Below are 21,803 nucleotides of genomic sequence, written 5' to 3'. Positions count from 1 at the left end.
ACTTTTACCGGGCTAAGCCTGAGGCCACCTGGCTTGGATGAAACAATAATACTAATTTACTGAAGCTGACAATCATGATCTCCTGGTATTATTTGTGCACACCCAGGTAAAACTTTTTCTTTCTTTTTCTGTGTCCAATAACTCTTTGCCGAGATGAGATTAGGGCAATTAAAGCCCCAGTTTCCTGCGCCTGTGTGCAAGGAAAGGTGGGGACGAGGTCTGTGCTCGGGCGCTGTGGCTGGAGAGGGGGTCGGCCGTGCGGGTGCAGTGCGGAGAGCCGAGACCCGCTGGCGATGCCTGAGCCACGGCAGCTCACAGCTCGATCCCGGGCTCCGCCGGGACTGTAGCCGGGAAAGGAACACTGGGGCTGCAGCCGGGAATGCCCAGGACGCTGTCTCTGCAGCCGGACACGCAGGGATGCTGTCACTGCAGCCGGCAATGCCCCGGACGCTGTCTCTGCAGCCGGACACGCAGGGATGCTGTCACTGCAGCCGGCAATGCCCCGGACGCTGTCTCTGCAGCCGGCACCGGACCGGGCCCGTGCGGTCCCGCCCCGGGCCGGGCCGGCGCCACCTGGCGGCCCCGGGGCACCGATGGCTCCCGCGGGGACCGGGGCTTCCCAACCTCCTAATAAACGTCCGTGCGCTCCCTGGTCTTGGCAGACCGTGCTGTAGAGGTCGGCAGTAAGAGCCACCCGTGCCACCCTTTGCAGCCCTCAAAGTGCCCGATTCCCCCATACCTTTCCAAGAAATCTCAGCTATGGCGTGTTTCCCAGCTCTCCCATTTCCAGCGCTCTCCCATCCTCTGGCTTCTGCAGGGATGCGGGGCCAAGGTCGCAGTTGAGGCATGAAACCATGTCTGGTGATGAGACATCAACAGCAAGGGCAAAGGCTGAGCAGGATCACGGACAGCTCCTTCCCATGCCCAAAACTGAGGGTTAGGACACCTGGGCAGTCTGCCCTGTCCTGTCACTGGGCCAGAGGCAATGGCAATGAGATGCCCCACACTCCTGTAGTGATAACCTCTCTCTCAAATACAGTAGAAAGTATTCTCCAAATAAGACTCATTAATAAATATAAAAGAGGTACAAAACTTAAATTCACAATGACAGATGGCGTGAAATGTTAGTGTCACATTCATTTCAAGCACATTCAGGATTTGGAGTACAGAAGGGTTCTGTGCACCTTTCTTTTCTCCCAGAACGTGTAACTTCTCTATAGGTACATAACTATTAATTTACCTGTTCTCTGTTAATGGAGTTCAAAGCTGCTGCAAGGCAGCACAAGCATGGAATTTTCAATAGAAATGCCATGTAAAATTGGGTTTCCTGAAAAGGCTGGGTTAGCTGCATGATGCTCATCATGACCTAATAGCTCCACAACAGCTTTATAAGCACGCAGTTATCCTGATAAGGAGCACTAGTTTTGTGTTCCTTTACTGTAGACTGTTTCTGTGGAGGAAGCCAGCAGCATTTCCCTGGTGCCACTTCCAGTGTCTGAGAATGGAGAGCTGTACAGAAGCTGGATGTGTGCTCCCTTTCCTCCTCATGGACAGATGTCCAGGGGAAGGAGAGAGAAAACTATAGCCAAAAAGGAGTTAGGTCTATCTCTGATGCTGACACTTGCAGGACCTGGTCAGCAAAACGTAAGTCACAGAGACTTCAAAATTGTACAAATCAGAATAAAATCACTCTTCATGCAGCACCACACAAAAGCAAACAGAATTTGCCATTGCATGCTCCAGCAGCAGCACTGGATGCCCAGCTCAGACTTTGGAAATCATGGATTTGCTCCCTCTCCACTGGTGACCCACAACAAAATGTCCTCTTCTCCCATGCCACACTTTTCTCATCTTTCAACACAATCCTCTGTAAAACTCCTTTATAATGCATGCATGGTGAGGTATTTTAGCAGATGACACACTTGATATTGCAACAGCTGACCCAGGTGCAGGACAAGAGGGCTTTACTCCCAGAATTTTGCTTCCAGATTTTGTTTCCCATTTTTCTGAAGGGGTTTTTTGCCCCACAAAGCCCTCTATCCATCAACACAGATGTCCTCAGCACCCAGAGGTTACCCTGACAGCAGCTGTACTCACTGGTGTGCAGGAGCAGTCAGAGAGAGTGAGAAAGGGAACTAAATGCTTGAAACAGGGTGGAAAGGTGCAAATAATGGGCTACAGTAGATTCCCTGTTTTAAACCACCTTTTGGTGCATCTGCTTCTCTTCAGTGACTTTACATACACTTTATATTTTAGGTGAAATGAATTATGTCCAAGGTATGTTTAGGCATCTTCAGCACATAATGCAAATACATCAAAACCAGATGCTATTGTACAATCTGGCAGTCTATGCAGAGCTCTCTGAAATTATTTCTACATGTATCTCTGAGTATCATCGTGCTCAGTTTGTAAGAAAACAGCCAGCACATCAGCAGGAAGAAATCAGCATAACCACCAGTCTAAAATAGCCTCTTGCAACGCACCATCATGCTTAAGGTTGCAATGTTTTCCCCATTATCTTCTAAACTCAGTTACTCACTGACAGCTCCTAGCAGAGACCTTGCTCCCACCAGTGTGCTGGAGCTCATCCAGCTGCCTGTGCCTGCTGTGGGAAGGAACACACCAGGCTCCAGCTTCACCAGAGGAGCATGAGTCTCTTCCACCAACTCCACTGGGTCAGGACAGGGATGTTTCCAAATGCTGTCAGCACCAACCCTTCAGTGCTGGCCTGTGATGAATGCTGGTGAGCTAGAGAGAGAGAGCAAGCCCCTTGGGAACACAGAATGCCAGCAGCACCCATTCCCAGTAAAGGAATGCCTGACACACACAGTGCCAGGGGAAAGCTCTGTGATTCTGCCCTGAGACAGCTGTCTGTGACAACAAACACCACCTCCTTCCCTTGCTCTGCTCTTCTTTCCAAATTAAATAGGAAGGGAATTACCTCACTTCCCCCCACTCAAAAAAAGGCTTGGTCTTGTTAAAACAGAAACATGGGTTGCCTGGACTGGGTCCAACATTATATCTAATTAACAGAAGAAAAGAGCTGAAATAAATACAGAAGAAGTTGCTTATTTTCTAAATAAGTCTAAATTTATTCATTACCCTAGTAAAAACAAAGTTTGGATTACAAGTGTCTGAACAGTATAAAAGTACAAAACAGGTTCCATAGATTTCTAATACATTAATACAAAGTGCATGACTACTCATTTTGCTTTACTACCAGGAATGGAAGAGGTGGGAGGGAGTAGGGGAAGCAGTTGGTGGTTGAAATCTAGCAATAAATAAATAAATACAGAAGAGATGATCCGTATCAGAGCATGTCCTACCACCAACACTGCAGCCTTCTTGGTGTACAGAATTACTGATGCTGAAAACACAAAATCACATGAAATAGGCGTCTGCAAACACAGTGAGGACTCTTGCTCAAGCCCTTAGTAGACATGACCAACCTGGTTATGCCTCAAGTATCTATTGTATCTATGGCTGGACTCAATGGGCTTAAGTATTTTCCAACCTGAATTACTTGGTTGAGAACAAAAACAAGGTAAACAGTTTTGTCCTCTCTTAAGAACCTCAGAGTTTAGGAAAAAGCAAAATGAGTCCAAGGAAAGCTCTAAGCTGTAAGGCTGTGATAAGTCAAAGCCCTGTTTTCCCTGATTTTCTTTCTCTCCAGAGGTTGGCTGAGCCAACAGAAAGGAAAAAAGAAAGAAAAAAAAAGCTTTGAGGGTAGAAGCTCCTCTTAAAATCTGCATATCTTACCCCATCTATATTTCCATTTGCTAAGTATTCCTGTTTCAAGAACTGAGACTACGTGGAAATCCAGTCCTAAACCCTACCCACCACAGTATTATGCCAATGGCTCACAAAAAAAGGAAAGCTTAGAATCATAGAATATGCTGAGCTGAAGGGACCCATCAGCAGGATCAACTCCAGCTCCTGGCCCTACACAGGACACCCCAAGAATCACACCATGTAGCAATTCATTGTAAGATATCCCAAAAGAGGAATAGAAAAAAAAAAAAAAAAAAAAGTCCTCCCTCCCCCTAAAACCTGGAAAAAAACCAACCAAATGAAAAGCAGAATTTCCAACTCATACAAGTAAAACCTTCATAAAAGGAACGTGAAAAAACTGGGAGCTAGAACTGCAGCACAACCTTCCAGGAGGCTGCTTCCACCCTACAGGCAAAGTAGAGTTTGAAGGCGTGTCACAACAATTTGCACATGAGCTTGTCTGGGAATCTGTGTAGAAAGTATTATCCTTTGATTGCAAATGCAAACAGAGCTGCTGCCTTGATACAGCACAGCACCATTCTTAGCAGAACTTTTCAGATTCAGTGTTCACAAAAGCGTTGATCTAGCAGTTGCTTAAACAAACAAACGGGAAAAAAAAACCAACAAAACCCAAACACAGAGAAGCACTGCAGGGAAAGGTTTCAAAACAGTTATTGTGAATCCAGACCCCAGGCTGCAACCAGATTATGTCCCTGGACTGGAGCCTGATTTGCTTAGCAAGGGGTTTGGTTCTTTGTCAGGTCCAAAACCAGGAGGATTCTTGTTTGTGGTCACATTTCAGCTGCACTGGACCAACAGAGAGCAGTTACTCAGTTTTGGCTGTCATCTGCACATGACTTGGGCATTAAGATGTTTCTTGGTCATGTCCAAACACAAGGAGTTACTACACCAAACCCAGGGTGGCTGCTGGCTTAAAACAAAATAACCTCCCATTTTGCTGTGTTCAGTGCTTAGGCAAACCAATCTTTAGCAAATGTGGAGAGCTCTCCCACCCCTTCTCAAGGGCACTTTTATGCTGGAGGCCTTCTCAGATAGCTACCACTTGAAGTAGAGATGTCTGCAGATGATCAGTCTGTGTCACATGGGAGGGATGAAATATTTGTCTTTGTTGTCAGTAGTATAGGGTGAAATCGCCACACCTTAAAAAATAGATATTTATATAACTAGAGAGGTGACTTATAACATTTCTATGTATTAGTTAATCTTATTGACTCATACATGTCTAAGAATGAAATATTTTCTTGGGAATTTAGGAAATTTGCCAACCAACTTTTAAAGAAAGTAAAAAACAACAAAAGCCTTACAACCACTGCTTCTTTCAATAGAGAAACATGAACTACATGTACTTTAATATACAAACCCCATCCTCATATTCACTTGGGGACTGTGGGGAAAAATTAGACAACCTTGCAGCAGCATTCAGCTTTGCCAAGTGTTCCATAGCATCTTAAATATTATGTACAGTCTTTCTGAAAGGATACAAACTGGCTTCTGAGTTTGTGGAATTGTAGCAGTAAAACCCAAAACAGTTCTAGGGAATAGTCTTTTGGCAGCATAGCAGGTGTCCAAAGTGAACAGTCACTTTTCTAGTATTTTTCCAGAGAATAAGAGAATCAGTATAACCTTCTGCAGCTACCCAAGGAAGTCACCACTCCTCTTGGGTGGAGATTGCTGGAGACTGGGGTCCTTCTTGTTCTGGCTTTTCAGTGGCAGATTTTTTATTGCTACAACAAGGTTTGAAGAGATGAGTGTCTATGAGGACTTCTCCAAAACGCCCTTTGTAAATAATTCCACAGCAGACCTTTTGCCTGGAAGAGAGACAGATACTTCATCTTTAAAATATACAGTATTCACAAACATGCAAAAAGTAATTCTGACCTCAGACACAACTTTACTGAGCCTCCAGCCCAGAGGCCAGAGGCAAAAAGACTGCTCACAAATAGAAAACAGGCCTATGTCTAAATCCACAAGAGGTTTCCAGGGGAAAAAAAACCAAAACAACAACAACCACCCCCAAAAAAACACAGAAAAAACCCAAACATACATAAACCAAAATATACAAAACCAAGTCTCCCACTTTGCTTCCTGGAGAAGTTTCAGATACAACCATCTGGGCTGAACTAGCCTTGGCTATAATGCACTTGCAAATATTATTTGAGAGGAGGCAGCAAAGTCACAACAGTTTCAATTGAGCAATTAGCTAAACAAGGGATTACTGTGTCACAACATGCAATCAAAGATAACAAGCTTGTCAGCTCCCAGAAAACCTTGTGATTTTCCTCCCATTCTAGGACTTCATTATTTTTTTTCCAAATGACTACCATCACAGGTCAACAAAATCAAATGCTATGTTTTGCTGGCAAACTGAGAGCATTCTTGTTTGTAGCAACACATATCTACAGGGCATAGTTTTAAGAAAAGATAATGACAGACAGGAATATAATCTACTATTCCCAAAAATCAGCAAAAATATTTTCCAGCAGCTGTTTTAGTGCTTAGGGAGATAGGGGAAAATGTCTTAAATACAAGGCATTTATTTCCAAGCATGGACAGACAGGTGTTGTATAATGCCCTGTGACTTAAATGATATCCTATATATTGTAAGATGAAAAGGCAGAATCAAGCAGCATGTGTGCAAAGTGAGCTTGCTGCCTGCACAGAGGGCATGTTCTGTTGCTTTTTACCTTTTCCAGTAAGTGAGATCTAGGAAGGAGAACACTGGTGTTCTGCTGGCCCCAGCACTCAGCTCTGTGTCAGAGCCATCGTCTGACTGGTTGCTGTAGCAGGGAGACTGAGCTGGGGAGGCACTCGAAGTCGTGCTGTGGGCATCAGAATCTGCAGGGCAAAGAAGAAATGCAAGGATCAGGACATGCATCCAACAGCTTACCCTCCCATCCTGACTTGTGCATTGGGAACAGAGGCACAGACATGCTTTAATTAACAAGAAAAACCTAGCAACAACCATTTATTTCACTTGCTCCTGCCTGTTTCAATACAGAGAGTGTCAGGATTTGTGAAACAGACTTCCAAAGAGGAGGGAGTCCTTTTACATGAGGGATTGGAAAGAGGTTCAGGATCAAGCTTCAGTTTCTGGCTCTTAAACATAACCCATGCTCTAAAATCCCTGGGAGATCCCTCACGACAGTGGAGATCTGCACTCACAGACTTTCTCTGTACATTTTCTTACTCACCCTCTCAGGTGAAGTCCTGCAAAGCTCTTCCCAATAGCGCACTCTGTATCTATATCCTCATTATGTGTTGGGTAGTACTGAGCTTTTGCTGGATCAACTGACTACAGAACTACAGACTCAGTGCAGACAGACCTTAACAGGGTCTGCTCTGCCACCTTTCAGCTGTTCTCTCTAACAGATACAGTAACACAACGAGATTAACCAGCCTTGAATGAGGAGATAAAAGCTCACTGGGCCAGGCCCTTACTGATTCTTTGGAGACTTCTCCTTCTGAGTAGGCAGGATAAGTGAAAGAGAGACACTAAGTCAGAAACAGTTAAGAAGCTGGAAGGTTTGCTTTAGAAGAAAAGCCTTAAGTAGTGACACACATTTATAGCATAACTGGCAGATGGTTTTGTTGGAAAGCTATGAATCCAAATCTGTTTGGAGAACTCCAGGAAAGAAATCACTGACACTGGCAGAGAAAGGTATAAGGAAACATGGCAGCAATTTAAGGGGGGGTGGGGGGGTAAATCTATGTTAAAAAGTATGTATGGAAGAAAAAAGACTGTGATTTTTTTTTTGGGAAAGAGAGCTGAAAGCAGCTATAGCACCTTACTGAAAGCAGGGAGAAGCCTCTTCCCACTTTCATTTCAGTGAGATCTTTGCCCAGAATGTTCTTTCCAGGGATATGTCATTTCAGTGTGGGACATAAGCTACCTGCACTTTCAAGCCAGGCTCCCCATGCCCTCTTGTCACTTCCCCACCTCTGTCTTGCAGCCCACTCTGCATACAAGCTCTTCCACATCCTCCCCAAGTTCTCAGAGGATGAGAGGTTGTGAAAACAGGGAGAGCTCAAATGTGTGAGTGCACAACCGAATCTAGAGGGTGACTCAGCCTGGCCAGTGAACAGTGAGCTGTGTTGGGGGAGGCTGAAGTTTATCACCAAAATCTCTTTGGATCCACTTACTGTGCCGCTTGAATTCCTTTTGCAGTTTGCTGATTTGATTGCTCTTTATTCTGCTTCCAGACAGAGTTTTCATTTTCTTTGGTTTCAATGTTGTTTTAAGGCTGGGTCCAGCCCTGGCATCTACCACCTAGAACAGAGAAAAAGCATGTCTGAATACTTGTGCATCATGCCCAGATATTGCCCCAGTCAAGAAAGAGGTACTGACCTAGCTGAAGATGCACAAAACCCCCTCAATTAATCCCAGGCAGTTCTGTGCACTGACACTTTTACATTTCATTTAAATCTGACTAAATCTCAGCCTCTGCAAGAGGCTGAGTCTGCAGGAAAACGCAGCACACTAGTTTAAAAAGCACATTTGTTTCAACTTCTCATTTTTGACACATTCAGTTTAGAACCAAATAATTATTTAAGCTGCTACAGGTCCAGTTAAGGGTGTCTGCCAAGCATTTGCCCTGGAGTTTTTTATTTGATATTTCTTTTTAATAGTAAATTTCACTTTTGAATAAAGTTAGTGGCAGTAATAACCATAGTTCTAGATCCCACTACTATCAAGGCATCCTGGATAAAGATTATTATATACACAAAGAATCCTGATCACCATCCCAGCCCCAGGCCTGAATTGAATTAAACATATCAAAACAGAATATATGAGTGAAAATAGCTGCAAGATATTAGTCACTGTAATTATCTGATGAAATGAGATTGATTTATGTGTTGTTTGAGCAAGTCACTTTGCTGAGGAAAAAAAAAACCCAACAGATTTTGGATAAAGGCCCAACTTGAAATGTTTTTGGGGCTTTTTTTGTTGTTGTTTTGTTTTCTTTTTTTTTTTTTTTTTTTTTTTAATGTTGTAAGACACTTTTGGACAAGCTTATGAGTGTGAAAACAAGGAATTACAAGGTAAGTCAGTCCAGACTAGTATAATCACAATCTGCACATAAGCAGGTAGGAGCCACATAGTAGTAAATACCCCAGGAAGGATTTAGAGATGCTTAAAGTGGGAAGAGAGAGTGTGGGCAAAAGAGCAAACCCCAAACCCCTGCCAGCACCTCCCCTTCCTAGAAAGAGTTAGTTTTGGGGCAGAAGAGAAATAAACTACTAACGTGATTCCAGTTTTTTTTGGATCCTGCTGGTAATTTTTTCCATCTTTTCACCAGAAGAACACAGGCATTGCAAATATCTCCTGAGCGAGCCTCATGGAGCCTGGTAAAAACAGAAGCAAAGGTCATTTAAGTTAATAAAAGCACATCTCCATTTGGTAACAGCAAGAAGTATAAAAATTGATGAATAAGAAAGTCTCTGAAATTCTGTTTTTCTGGAACTACAATTCATCTGGGATGCTCAAACAGCATCAGGTCTCACTTTGAGAAAGCACTCTTCCACACAGAAATAAAAGGTGTCACAATCTGCCTCCAGAGGGTCACTGAAAACAACAGTCCCATCACCTGCAGGTTTTAGAAATTTTTTCCCTCGAAACAAAGACAAAATTGCAGTGGATTGGTTAGTTAGGAGCAGGAGGAATAATCATGTTATTCAAACGCACACTTGGGAACAAACATCAAAAGCTTACTCAGGTCTTAACTTTCTCACAGAACTTCAAGGATGAGTAACAAACATCACCTAACACACTCCCCCATGAGCACAGGATAAGGTTTCAGAAACAGCAGTCACTGGAATGACAGCAATACTTACTCCCCCTAACAAGTTTTCTTCAGGAATCATCTCTAATGCTAATCCATGCTAAAAGAAATATAACAGGAAAATGCTATAGAATTTTTCAGCTATTTAAATAAGAAAACTTTGGATCATTTATATATTTCTGAGGAAGGTTCAGAAAATTACTATTTGCCCAGTGTTTAGTCTGCATTTTTACCTTGGCAAACATATTTCAGATAGCACAAAAACAAAGGTCCTGGTAAACTGCAAGCTGCTTTACTGCAGTTAAAAACAACAACCACCAAAAAAAAAGCAATGATCTGCACACAGCCTTTGACTGCCAAGGACAGTAGTTAAGAAATACGATAAGGAAAACTGTCACCACCAGACTTATGTACAAAAATCCAAGGTAAATAGCAAGCACTCTAAAGTTCACTACATGAAAGGAGTGTTTCTAGAAAAAGTGGGGAAAATCTGTGAATTTTATACAAAATTTCAAAGCTCTTCAAAAGTATTAAAAAAAAAAAAAAGAAAGATCACAGTAAATGGTACAAGAAATCTCTAGTATTCATAGTTTTATTTACCAATGCTTTCAAGTAACATTACCTATCTGGAAACCTAATCACTTTCCAATGAGAAGTTTTAATAATACATTGCTATGTCCTATTTGAACAAAGACACCAATATTTGTAACCCAGTACTCTGCACAAACTCTGCTGAAACTGCTATATATTTACCCATTAAATTTTATCTAACATTCTTGAATCTTCAGAACCACAGAAAGCCCCCATGGATCCGTAGAGCTCATTATTTTATGGGGGCATTTACACCTCTATGGAACCAGCACAAAATGCACAGTCTGAGAGAAATCTAAAATCCCTGCACGTGCTGTGAGGTGGGAGAGACACGAGCCTGACCCTTTGTTGTTATGAATTACCAGCTCCCCCCTGGCAGTGACAGCAGATTGAAAACCAAATGGTACCATTTGCAGCAGAGGATCCAGCCCCTCCTGGCCTGCCCAGGAAAGCTGTGAGGAAGTTGAAGGCAGACTTTTCCCACCACTCCCCTAATCTTTCAGGCTAAACCCTTTCAGGCTTTCAGAGCAAGGACAGTACATCAGGTTTGCAGGTTAGAGATCAATGCCAGAACTGCTGACTAACATGGGAATCTTACCCAAAACAATTCTGGAAATCCTTTTCATAACGTTTGCTGTCAGTGAAACGAGAACTGGAAGACTTAGCTCTGCAAATACAGCAGCCCTCTATACTCCGGTACATCTTCGGTTTGTGAAAGCCAAACATCTTTTCCTCCCAGCTGTACCCTGTGAAAACAAACAGAAACTGGTGTTAATTATCACTGTGAGATAATGAAAGAAAAAACCTGCTAGATTAGGGCAGAGGTTGCCTCAAAAGAACAGATGCACCTAGAATGCAGTTGTTAAAAAAGTTATATGATTAACAGCTGGAATATTAATACCCAGCAGGACCTGTAACAAGCTCATTTACTGCACAAATGTACTCCAAGGGCACATCTACTACAGCACAACTCAGATGTGTAAATGCAGCCAATCTGGCCAATGAAAGTCCTGTGCATGTGGCAGCAACAGGCTGCAGGACAGGCTGTGTGAGCCTGCCCGTGGAAAAGGAGTTGGCAGCTGAACTCCGGGTCACTGAACTACTTCATCACCACCACCACCGGTGCTGGCTGGAAATACCCCTGGCAAACTTTGCTAAGAGTGAGTAGGAGTCATTTTAAATGAGCTGCAGTCATACCCCCAGGCTGTAGGGCAGACATACCTGAAAAGCTGCTCTAAAAACAGCAGGGTGGAGTCCCACCCAGCCCTCAATGGCCCTGTCTGCACTGCAGTGAGCATCCCAGCTCCATGTCAGCACATGCTCTGTTCTTGCCTCCCACCCTCCCCACCCTGCTTTCCATGGGAAGGAAACCTAGCTAGGGAAGAAAGGGCAGGGAGCAGGACCCTGGGGCACATCTCACATGTGCTGCCACACATCCCCTGCCAATAGGGATGGAACTCCGGGTACAGGGAAGTTCCTGCTTTGTAACTACCAGCTCTGCACACTTGGTGCCAGCCCAGAAAGCCATGAATGCCCTTCTGCTCTCAGAGATCTGCCTATTCCTTTCGGTACACCACAGCTGGCATTTGCTATCAGAGCAGGTACCACACAGTGGAGCCATTTTCCAGGCAGAAACTTTTCAAGCTAGTTACTGCAGTCACCATGACAAAGACCCCTTTAACACTTGCTGACCCCCTCACCAAAGCAGTTCTCCCCGAATTTAGTTGTTCCCCAGTGCACACTCCTGTTAGGCACAGTCTGACATGGCACAAGATGCTGTCAGAGCAAACAGGGTTCCCACAGCGCTTCAAAAACCCAAACCAACAACTGAGCAAATCTGCTGCTCCCCTGGCGCTGGGCCTAGACACACAGCAAGTCCTCACAGGCCACACAGCATCTGTCTCACAACACAGGCAGAGACTGTTCTCTTTTGGACAGACCCTGGTGCAAGGTTTGCCTGCACCACCTGCTGCAAGGAGCGAGCAGCCACCTCTGCTGCTCACCACGCTCCCAGTGCCCAGAGAGGGGACAGACCTCTGGCTGCAGGAAGCTCCAGGAGAAGAGATTCCCACTGCTAAGAATTCTGCTTTAAAAAAATGAAAACTGCATGGAGCCATGCAAATATAAGACAACATTTCCCCCCTCTTTCCTTAACAAAGGCCAAGCTGCTGAATTCATTAAGAAGCTACAAAAAATTACTGAATGACCCAGCAGCTCAGGAAGGACTTTCAGGAGAGGAGCAGCTCCATCACTTGTGAGGTAAGTGTGGTGAAGGGGAAGTCTCAGTCACTTCTCAATCCCAGGTACCACCAAGTCCCAGCAACCCAACTCGGGTTACTGGTTAACGTTTCTGGCATAGGCATCTGTCCCCAAACCTTCCCTTCAGAAAGGCAAGGGCTGTAATCCTTTTACCCTCCAGTGGTACAGAGAATAATCTGAAATCTTCCATCTACACTGCCAGGACTTGCCACATCATTATGGCAATAAAATATTTTGAAAGGCAGGTTCAGGTGAGGTCAGGAACATGCTTCCACAAAAGGACCATGCCCAGCATCACACTCACCTGACTGACAGGGAGATTGTGTGCAACAGGGAAAGATCCTGTGCACTCCTGCAGGACCCCAGCAAAAGCAAGGGAGCCTCCCAAGCCCAGCCACAGTCCTGTGCAGAGGTGAAAATACATCGCCCCATCCCCACTGAGGGGGGGAAGACCAAGAATACAGGAGCACAGCAAAATAAACAAGTAGTTTCCCAGGTTCCCAAGAAGAAAAGGAAAATAAAAAATGTATCCAATATTGTTGGCTAATACTCTGACACAAAACTCATTAACAAGCCCGTTCCCAGCTGAATGCATGTTTGCATTTCAGTCTTGCATATACAAGACATTTGGTGCTCACTGAGGTTGTGGCTCTTTGCAGTTACTGCTGCACCAACTTTTAGGAAGACTCAACTCTCCATAACGCTTGTCTTGACCTTATAGAGCCTGCTGATGGCAAGGGACTTGCTCAAATTGAATGCCAAGGAGATCCTCCAGGTCTAGGAGAGAGATGGAGTGAATAAGACTTTCCTTCCCTCCTGTCTCAGATACACTGAAGGCTTCTGAAGGCTTGAAGTGCTGAATTCCTTTCTTCACATTTATAGCACAAGGAGCTCACCTAGAGCTACATTCTCCCGAGGTTAACTTGTGCAAATATCCAGCAAAGTCATCCCAAATGGTGCCAGGCTTTTTAGGAGATACACTGCTCCCTGTATTAGTACAGCACTGTCCTGAATGCCAGGAGTAGATCTAGTAAGTAAAATAAGGTATCCAAGTAGTGACCTGCTTGAATGGGCTCACTGAGGGATGGTTAAACTCAGAACTACTCTCAGCCTCTGCTGGATGTGTAGCAAATGAATGCACAGCCTAATCAGGTAGAATACTCCTGACCTATCAAGAAAATAAACAACCAAGTAGCTAAGCAAACACTTTGTGTATTTAGTTTCTTAGCACCCCATGTGCCTCTTCAAGAGATGCTCTTGAGGACCTTGCTCAACAAGCCTCTGGAGATCCAACAGCGTGTTCATTTGGGAATTTGTGACCTCCAAACAGCAATTTTAGATGCTGTTTGGCTACTCCAATGTTAAATCTGTGGTCTAGTACTTTTCTTTAGAAAGTCAAAGACTAATTGCAGACACAAAGTTCATCAGTGCTGCCAAACTTAAGTGGCAAGAAAATCTCAACTGCTACGTGGCAAGAAACAACTACCAACAATGTAGTTTACTTTCTAACCTGGTTTCTTCCACCAATCCAGATAGTGATAAGATGATCTCTGTCACCAGCTGGTATTTACACCACTGTAGAATAAGATGTATGTTTTACAATCAATATTCTGGCAAAGACTAGAAAACGCATATATTCTGAAAATATTTTGGCTTGCATCATTTGCTGCCATTCTCAAAGGAACAGCCTTTCAATACCATCCTTCACTAGAAAGGAAACTAGTGCCATCTGTTTCCCACTTGATGAATGGTCAGCAATGGTATTACCACACATCATGCCTGAATGGGGAAGACCTAGTAGCAAAACCACAAGTTAAACAGATTTGTCTGACAACTGCATCCAAGTGCAGTTATAAATGGAAGGCATCAGTCCAGTTACACATTTAAACCTAAACAGTTGTCATTTGACCATTATACACTAAATATTCTGTCAGCTGGAGAGCTTAATAGCTAATGTGGACTTGGAAGTAAATACGACTGTGCCTTTTAACAGGTTTAACTTGAAAGCTCTGCAATTTAGATCTTGAATTAGAAGCAGGGAGTTAGGATGCCAGCAGACCCAACACCTGAATCTTAGCACTGGAACTTTAACCATGTGAAATCTGGGAGAGACAAAAAAGATGGCAAGTAGAAACTAAGAAACTTGCTTAGAAGTTTAAAAGCATTACACAACATAATTCTGCCAAATCTAAGTATGTTATTAACCCTATTGAATTTTGTTATTATTTACCAAATTTAAGCATGTTATTAAAACACATCAGCAGTTGCACAGAAGTGAAAGGGACAGATCTCCAAAAAAGAATCAGAAATCTTAGCAGAGCGTTATCTGTCATTCTGCAGAATTAGGATTTATCTGCACTAGTTGGAAAGCAGTATTCCCCCAAGCCAGGGGGAAAGTGATCCTCCTCCCTCCCTGCTATCCCTCTCCTCAGCTTCTCCTTGCAGAAGTCACTGCTCCCTGAAGTTCTCTTGCTTTAGCAACTTGAATGGACTCAGAAAAGTCACCAGGAAAATGCTCTCTCCATTCTTCTGCCCTCTCACTTTTGAAAAAGCAGCATCAAAAATAGAAACTTGTCTTGCAAAAGAGAACAGTAAAGTCAGGGAGAGAAAAGTAATGGGAAATAAAAAAAATATCACACCCTGCTCATTACCTTTGTGAAAGGCTGGTACAAAGAAGCATGTGTGTGAAAATGGTTTCATGTTTTTGTTGCCTGTCAGGACAAGAATTTGGTGCTTGGTTTTCTTTGCAAAATTTAATTTGATGATCTAAATTAAAAGGAGGCATTGCTTTAGATACTCATTACGTTTTCAAGTTAGGGAAGAATTTCTGAACTCTTTCAGATCTTAAAGTAAGCTGAGCCACTTTCATTTGCTTTTCCAGATTCCTTCTGCATTCTTTCTGATCACCCAAGAAGAATGAAAACCTTTTATAACAGAAAGGACGGAATTCCTAGAAGACAGGCATGTCTCCCTTTGTAACATAATTACCAGTGGGAAAGAACATGCTCACCTGCTTCTTGCGAAGCCGAAAGAGAAACATTCCCTGGAGTTATGGGAGAGCAGAGGCATGCCAGTCCAAATACTCAGTATCCTCCTCTCCTCCCATCTCCGCACGGACTGGGGATCACTCACCCTTTGTGCAAGCCAGAACTGCCAGTACCTTTGTCAGAGAGGAGAACAACGATTTGATTTCCCTTTCTGTGTACACAACAGCCTTGGCACAGCCCCTCTAAAGCTGGGCTAAAGAAAAATACCATCTATCCTACATATGATGATGCAGCCAATTCCTGTCAGTAAAAATCTCACAACTGTCATGCCTGCATTGGAACTAAGAAAAACAGCCAAAATTAAACTTTCTTTTTTTTAAAGGGAATGAAACAGATGCCTTAATATAGAAAGAACATAGGTGCTCTGACTTTTACATCTGCAAGAGCATACACCCAGGCACATGCTCACACATGAAAAATGCTTCCAGAGCTGTCTATGGCGCCAGAAACAGAGTTGCTCATCTCACAATAAATTCTTGGGCCTGTCCCTCTGCTGAAATAAACTGCAATACCTCTACTGAAAATCAACTGTAAGACAGAATTGTACATCAACAGAGGAACTGATCTGTATCAGAGACTCAACATAAACATACCTCCCCTGAGTTTACAGGCTGCTGCAAAAAACCCTTGGAAGAGAAGTTAAAATTGGATCCCTCAAAAAAAGAACATCTGAACACACACAAGGACAGAATGCTCCAAGGATGTTAAGAGACCAATCTAATTGGAGTCATCTGAAAAATGCAACTTCAGTATCTGCAACAATATTTTTTTACTGTCATCTCTCCCTATAGTTTAAAACAGAGGTACTAATAACCAACAACCACAACCTTGGAATTGTGCATACTGTACACTCTTCTGGTTCCCTAGATCCTCAGATTTTCCTTCTACTTTCCTTCCTCTCTCCACCCAAAACAATTTTACTAGGAGGAAAGCTGTATTTGGCTATTACAGCCCATGAACATTTGAATGTCACAGCATGTAGTGGAGCTGTCACTTGATGAGCCGAGCAAAACAGAAAATGGTGAAAACTACATCCTCAGGAATCTTTCCCCTGACAAAGTAACTCATTCTTTTGCTGGTAAATGTCCACAGCTACTGTTGTGTGCTCAGTGCTGAAAGGAAATCTCAGCACAGCCAGTGCACCTAGCAGCAACTACTAAGCACGTATCAAAAATCAAATCGGACATTTCTTTCCCATGTTTGAGTCTCCATGGCTTCCTGGCTGGAACAAGCTGTTCCTAGATTCATTTCCAGAAGCAGTCAAATCCCAGAGAAGCCTACTCACCTGTTGGATCTTCCCTGGGAAGGGTGTTCATATCTCTTTTAAGCTAGAGAACTGAAAGGCTGTGCCACGTGGGTGTTCCTCTGAACTGCCATGTGGTTAATGCTCCAGAAGGGATAGGCCAAAGCATGAAAACAATAATCAGCAAGATTTGCATAAGGGGAAAAAAAAATTCCAAACCTGTCCCACCTGCAGACATTCCATCTTGAAAGATGACTTCTCCCTGCCTGAAACTCCTGTTGCATAACTAACACCATGCTGAGCATGAGCCCAGCAAGGAAAACTGGGATGTTCCCAAATGTGCTGGAGCTCAGTCTGTGATGCTTATCTGAGTGCAGCCACCACAGCTGTATTACAATGCTGTCTGCAAGCACCTGCTACTGAAAAACCATCACAGCCACTCGAGATCATGAGACACGGAACTGTTTTGGTTTGTGTTTTTTGGCTGGGTTCTTTCATGTTGTTTTTAAAGAGGATAATGTACCTGGATGGCGATTAAGACAGAAGGAGCAGTTAATTATTTGGCAGAACAGCTGGAGTGAGTTCATAATTTCCAAGTCCTTAAGCAGCATTACTGGCCATGTCACTGGGACTTTGGACCCAGCACATTCTACAGAAATGCAAAGGCTTGAGTTGTGAAATGGAGTCCTGCTCAGGCAATTTTCAAGTCCCAGCTCACTGGTTTCTTCTTTGTGTTAAAAAGCAAGTGCTACAGGGGGTGCAAGAATGAAGCTGATTGTCAAGTAGGACCCTGTGGATGTAGTTCATGTCATTATGAAAGAGGTACAAGGCATCAGGTGTTAAGAATCAATGTAAAGCAGAGTTAGCTAGCACAGAGAGAGCTGTTCAGCATGAGTGAGACAAAAAACCGTCACCGTTTTTACTTTATTTTTAACCTCTGTGAATTTATTAGCATCTTCTACAAAGAAGTCAGTGATAGTTACTTCTTAAAGGAAAACTGAATACATAGGCAATTAGCTCCTTTTCGAGAATGAAGTGAGGAGGAATTTTTCCCAGCGGCTCTGGCACTCAATCCCACCTACTTTCAGTGGGAGCTGGATGCTGCATGCCTGTGGGTGTGTTCAAAAATCCCGACATGTTACTTGCAGCTGCTTCTCTACCAGGGACCACAGATCCCAAGAAACCTAGAGTTCACCTGTGTGCCAAAGGAGTGTCCACTGGCCGCAGCAGAAAGGTTTGCAGTTCACTGTCTGTCCCTATGGTGCAGAGTCTGTGCAATCTCTTATTTTAAAAAGCTGTAAACTACGCAGTGGATCTGCCTGCGTGGAGTCTGGTGAGAAGGGGGTGCACACACCCTGCACACGGCTGCCAGAACAGTCTCAGCTTTGGAAGCAAGCACACAGCAGTAAAGGAGCGTGCTGAGGAGCCACCTCACCGCCTTGTCCAAAGAGTGAAACAGCTGTGTGCACGGCTGTCAGCCTACCGCCTTCCTAAGCGCCAAATTAAAACTCAAAGTAAAAAAGGGCTCAGTGCAGGACGCTGGGCACTCTCCTGTCGCTCCCCAGCCACGAGGGGACGGCGGCAGGGCCCGGACACGTGTTCAGGGCACAGAGGGGCAGCATCCTGCACCGGCTGCCTGCACAGCCACCGCGCCGGGGGGCAGCTCCCGAGATTTTTGCAATTGTAATGTTCATTGAATAATTTAGGTCAGAAGGACGGGCCATCAGCCGCGGACAAGGCTCTTTGTGGGATGAACCGGGGCCGTTCCCGCCAGGAAAGCGCCGCTGGGGGGGCTCCGGGGCAGGCGGGATTCAGCCCCGTTCGCTGCGTGCGGGCACAGCCCGAGTAAACAACAGGTTTGGCAGGTCCCTTTAAATCCCTTCAGCTACACGCATCCGGACAGTGGGATTCGAGAGGAGACGACAACTTTTATTTCACCAAAGTGAGAACGCAACGGGGAGAACTTCCCTGGTGCAAGACTGCAACTTTGAAACAAAACAAAAAAAAACAGCGAACCCTAAAAAACAGCGCTAAAAACCACCCGAAAAGGCAGAGCTCGGTCGCGCCGGGCACCGCGTGGCCCCGGGCACGGCCCCGCTCCCCCCGTTAGCGCCGGCGGCCGGAGCCGGGAACAAAGACCCCCCCGGGGCACACGACCTACTTTCCCGGGCGGCCCCGCCGGTCAGGTGGAGCCGCGGGAGCGCACACGCGGCTGGCCGCAGCCCCCCCGCCCTGCGCGGGGCTGCCAAGCGCTCAACTCGCCGAAAGACGCGTAAAATCAAAAATAAATTAGAGGAGCGCAGGAAAGGGAAGGCGGCTCGCCAGGGAGGAAAGCCCCGAGCGCGGAGGTGGGCGCTGCGAGGCGGCCCCCGCGCTGCAAACACCGCCCCACCACGCGGTCGCGGAGCGGCCACCCCATCCGGCGCGGGGGGAGCGGCGGGAAGCGGGGATGGAGCCGCGGCCGCACCGCCGAGCACCCCGACCCCCGCTCCGGCGCCGTGACGGCCGTGCCCCGACCCCCCCCGGTTCTTCTCCCCCGCCCCGCGCCGGTTCCTCATGGCTCGGGCCTGACGTAATTCAAACATGGCAACAGTTTCACTTCAAAGGGCCGTCGCAGACCTCCCGGCAAGGCGGGCACGCCGCGGCGGGGGCGCCGCGGACCCCCGGACCCCGCGCAGCCCCGGGGCGGCCGGCGGGGCCCGCCCGTCCCAGCGCCGTGCGCGCAGCGCCGCGCCGTGCGGACCGCGTGCGCATCCAAAGTTTCGCCGCCTCTCCAAACTCCTCCAAAACCGGCAGGCAGCCCCTTAAAAACACCGTCCCGCGCACGACAAGTGTCACCCCACCGCCACCCGCCACCCCGGGGCCGGGCCCCCGCCGGGCGCGGGCGAGCGCTTTCCCCCGGCGCGCCGGGGAGCCGCGCCGCCCGCAGCACATGCGAGCCCTTTGTTTTCCCTGCAGCCGGGCGCTGCCTACGTGCCGCGCCGGGGGCACGCCGGCCGCCCCGCGCCGCACAGCCCTCCGGAGCCCCGAGTTAAAACTTCTTGGCGCCGGCAGGAACGGGAGCCGCTCGCACTGGCACCGAGCTGCTGCGGCAGCAGGACGCCATCGGCGCCCGCCGCACCGTCCCCACGCCGGCAACGCCGCGCACCGGGCCGGGGGCAGGACGGGGAAGGCCCCACGCCGCGACCTGTGTGACCGACAGCACGTGTGCCACCAGCCCGCGGCCGCACGTTCTGCCCCTCTGCAGCGTGCACGGACTCGCACCCCCCCGCAGTTACTGATCATGACTGGAAACAATAAGAACTGCCCCGCTCTCCCCACGTGAAACACAGGGAGGGAAGGATGGCGGGCACGGTCGGGTCCCCCTCCCCTCCGCCACGCCGCTGGCACCAACTTGTGCGCGGGCGCTACAGGTGTGCGCTGCGGGGCGCGCCGGGGCCGCACCTGCGGCACCCGCTCCGCACCGGCGCGGCCACGCCGCCCGCGTGGCGAGCCACGGCAGCCGCGGCCCGGGAAAGGCGCCCTGCAGCCCGGTTTTCCAAACCCGCTTCGCATCTTGGGACTGCTTTTGCAGTTAAATTATCGGGACCTGACTACTCTTTTCTCCTAAAGACGTGGGGATTTAATCGTACTTTGGGATAGGGGGCGGGGGGGGGGGGGGGGAGGCAGAAGTCAGAGTTCTAAGGATGGGTCCGCAACAATGCGGGAGGCGTTCCTCTCCGCTCGCACATCCTTTAAAACTCTACTAACCGAAGAAAAAGCCGGGGGAAACGCCGCACACAAGAAGTCACACGCGTGTCAAAAGTGTTTCAAAGCGGCAAAGTCGTTTTGCCGCTGCGAAACTGCGGACAAGCTCCGGGGAGTAACTTAGAATGAACAGAAATCACCAGCTGCTGGAAAAAGAAGGGGAAAAAAAAAAAAAAAAAAAAAAAAAAAAAAGGAAACCCACCAAGAGCGAACAAAACAAAAAAATGACCCCGAACAACAAGAAACAAGCAGTCACAGAACTCAGCCGGAGCCCGCCGTTCCCTCCCGCCCGGGAGAAGGGGAAGGCATCACTCACCGCCCAGCTGCGCCCACCAACACCCGTGCGGTGCGCGGCGCTCCCGCCGCTGCGCGCGCTCCCCGGCTCCCCGCGCTCTGCCGCGGGCGGGCGCGCGAGCCCGCGGCCCCCGCACGCCCCGCCCCCCGCGCCCGCCCCCCCGGCCGCTCTGCGCAGGCGCGGTTCCCACGGCCCCGTTCTCTTCAATCGAGCCCCGCCGGCTGCGCGCGCCCCATTGTCCTTTTAAGGCAGAAAGGGCCGCGCGGGAAGCGCCGAGGGGGCGGGGCCGCCGTGACGGCGGAGGTGACTTCACGCACGCGGCGCGCGCCCCTGCCCTGCCCCGGCCCCCCGCACCTGCCTCGCGCCGCCCCGCCCGGCGCCGGAACAGCCCCCGCGGGACCGCAAACACACACAGCACAGCCCGCAAACACACACAGCACAGCCCCGCAAACACACACAGCACAGCCCCCAAACACACACAGCACAGCCCCGCAAACACACACAGCACAGCCCCGCAAACACACACAGCACAGCCCGCAAACACACACAGCCCCGCAAACACACACAGCACAGCCCCGCAAACACACACAGCACAGCCCCGCAAACACACACAGCACAGCCCGCAAACACACACAGCACAGCCCGCAAACACACACAGCACAGCCCCGCAAACACACACAGCACAGCCCGCAAACACACACAGCACAGCCCGCAAACACACACAGCACAGCCCGCAAACACACACAGCACAGCCCGCAAACACACACAGCCCCGCAAACACACACAGCACAGCCCCGCAAACACACACAGCACAGCCCCGCAAACACACACAGCACAGCCCGCAAACACACACAGCACAGCCCGCAAACACACACAGCACAGCCCCGCAAACACACACAGCACAGCCCCGCAAACACACACAGCACAGCCCCGCAAACACACACAGCACAGCCCCCAAACACACACAGCCCCCAAACACACACAGCCCCCAAACACACACAGCACAGCCCGCAAACACACACAGCCCCGCAAACACACACAGCACAGCC

The 21,803-nt window shown here is 47.5% G+C and overlaps 1 protein-coding gene across 1 annotated transcript; it reads right to left on the bottom strand.

Moving 5' to 3' along the window:
• Positions 1-3,068: 3,068 nt before the first annotated feature.
• SINHCAF (SIN3-HDAC complex associated factor) lies at positions 3,069-20,898 on the bottom strand. The gene is made up of 6 exons (XM_079304099.1): positions 20,776-20,898; positions 10,762-10,909; positions 9,036-9,135; positions 7,933-8,059; positions 6,477-6,627; positions 3,069-5,600 (listed from the first exon to the last, which is right to left on the bottom strand). The coding sequence occupies exons 2-6, from the start codon at positions 10,887-10,889 to the stop codon at positions 5,438-5,440; spliced, it is 669 nt and encodes a 222-aa protein (XP_079160225.1). The 5' UTR covers positions 10,890-10,909; positions 20,776-20,898; the 3' UTR covers positions 3,069-5,437.
• Positions 20,899-21,803: the final 905 nt, after the last annotated feature.

Source organism: Erithacus rubecula (assembly GCF_903797595.1).
Source record: "Erithacus rubecula genome assembly, chromosome: 4".
NCBI classification, from domain to species: domain Eukaryota; kingdom Metazoa; phylum Chordata; class Aves; order Passeriformes; family Muscicapidae; genus Erithacus; species Erithacus rubecula.
This window is presented reverse-complemented; position numbering and strand designations above follow the sequence as displayed.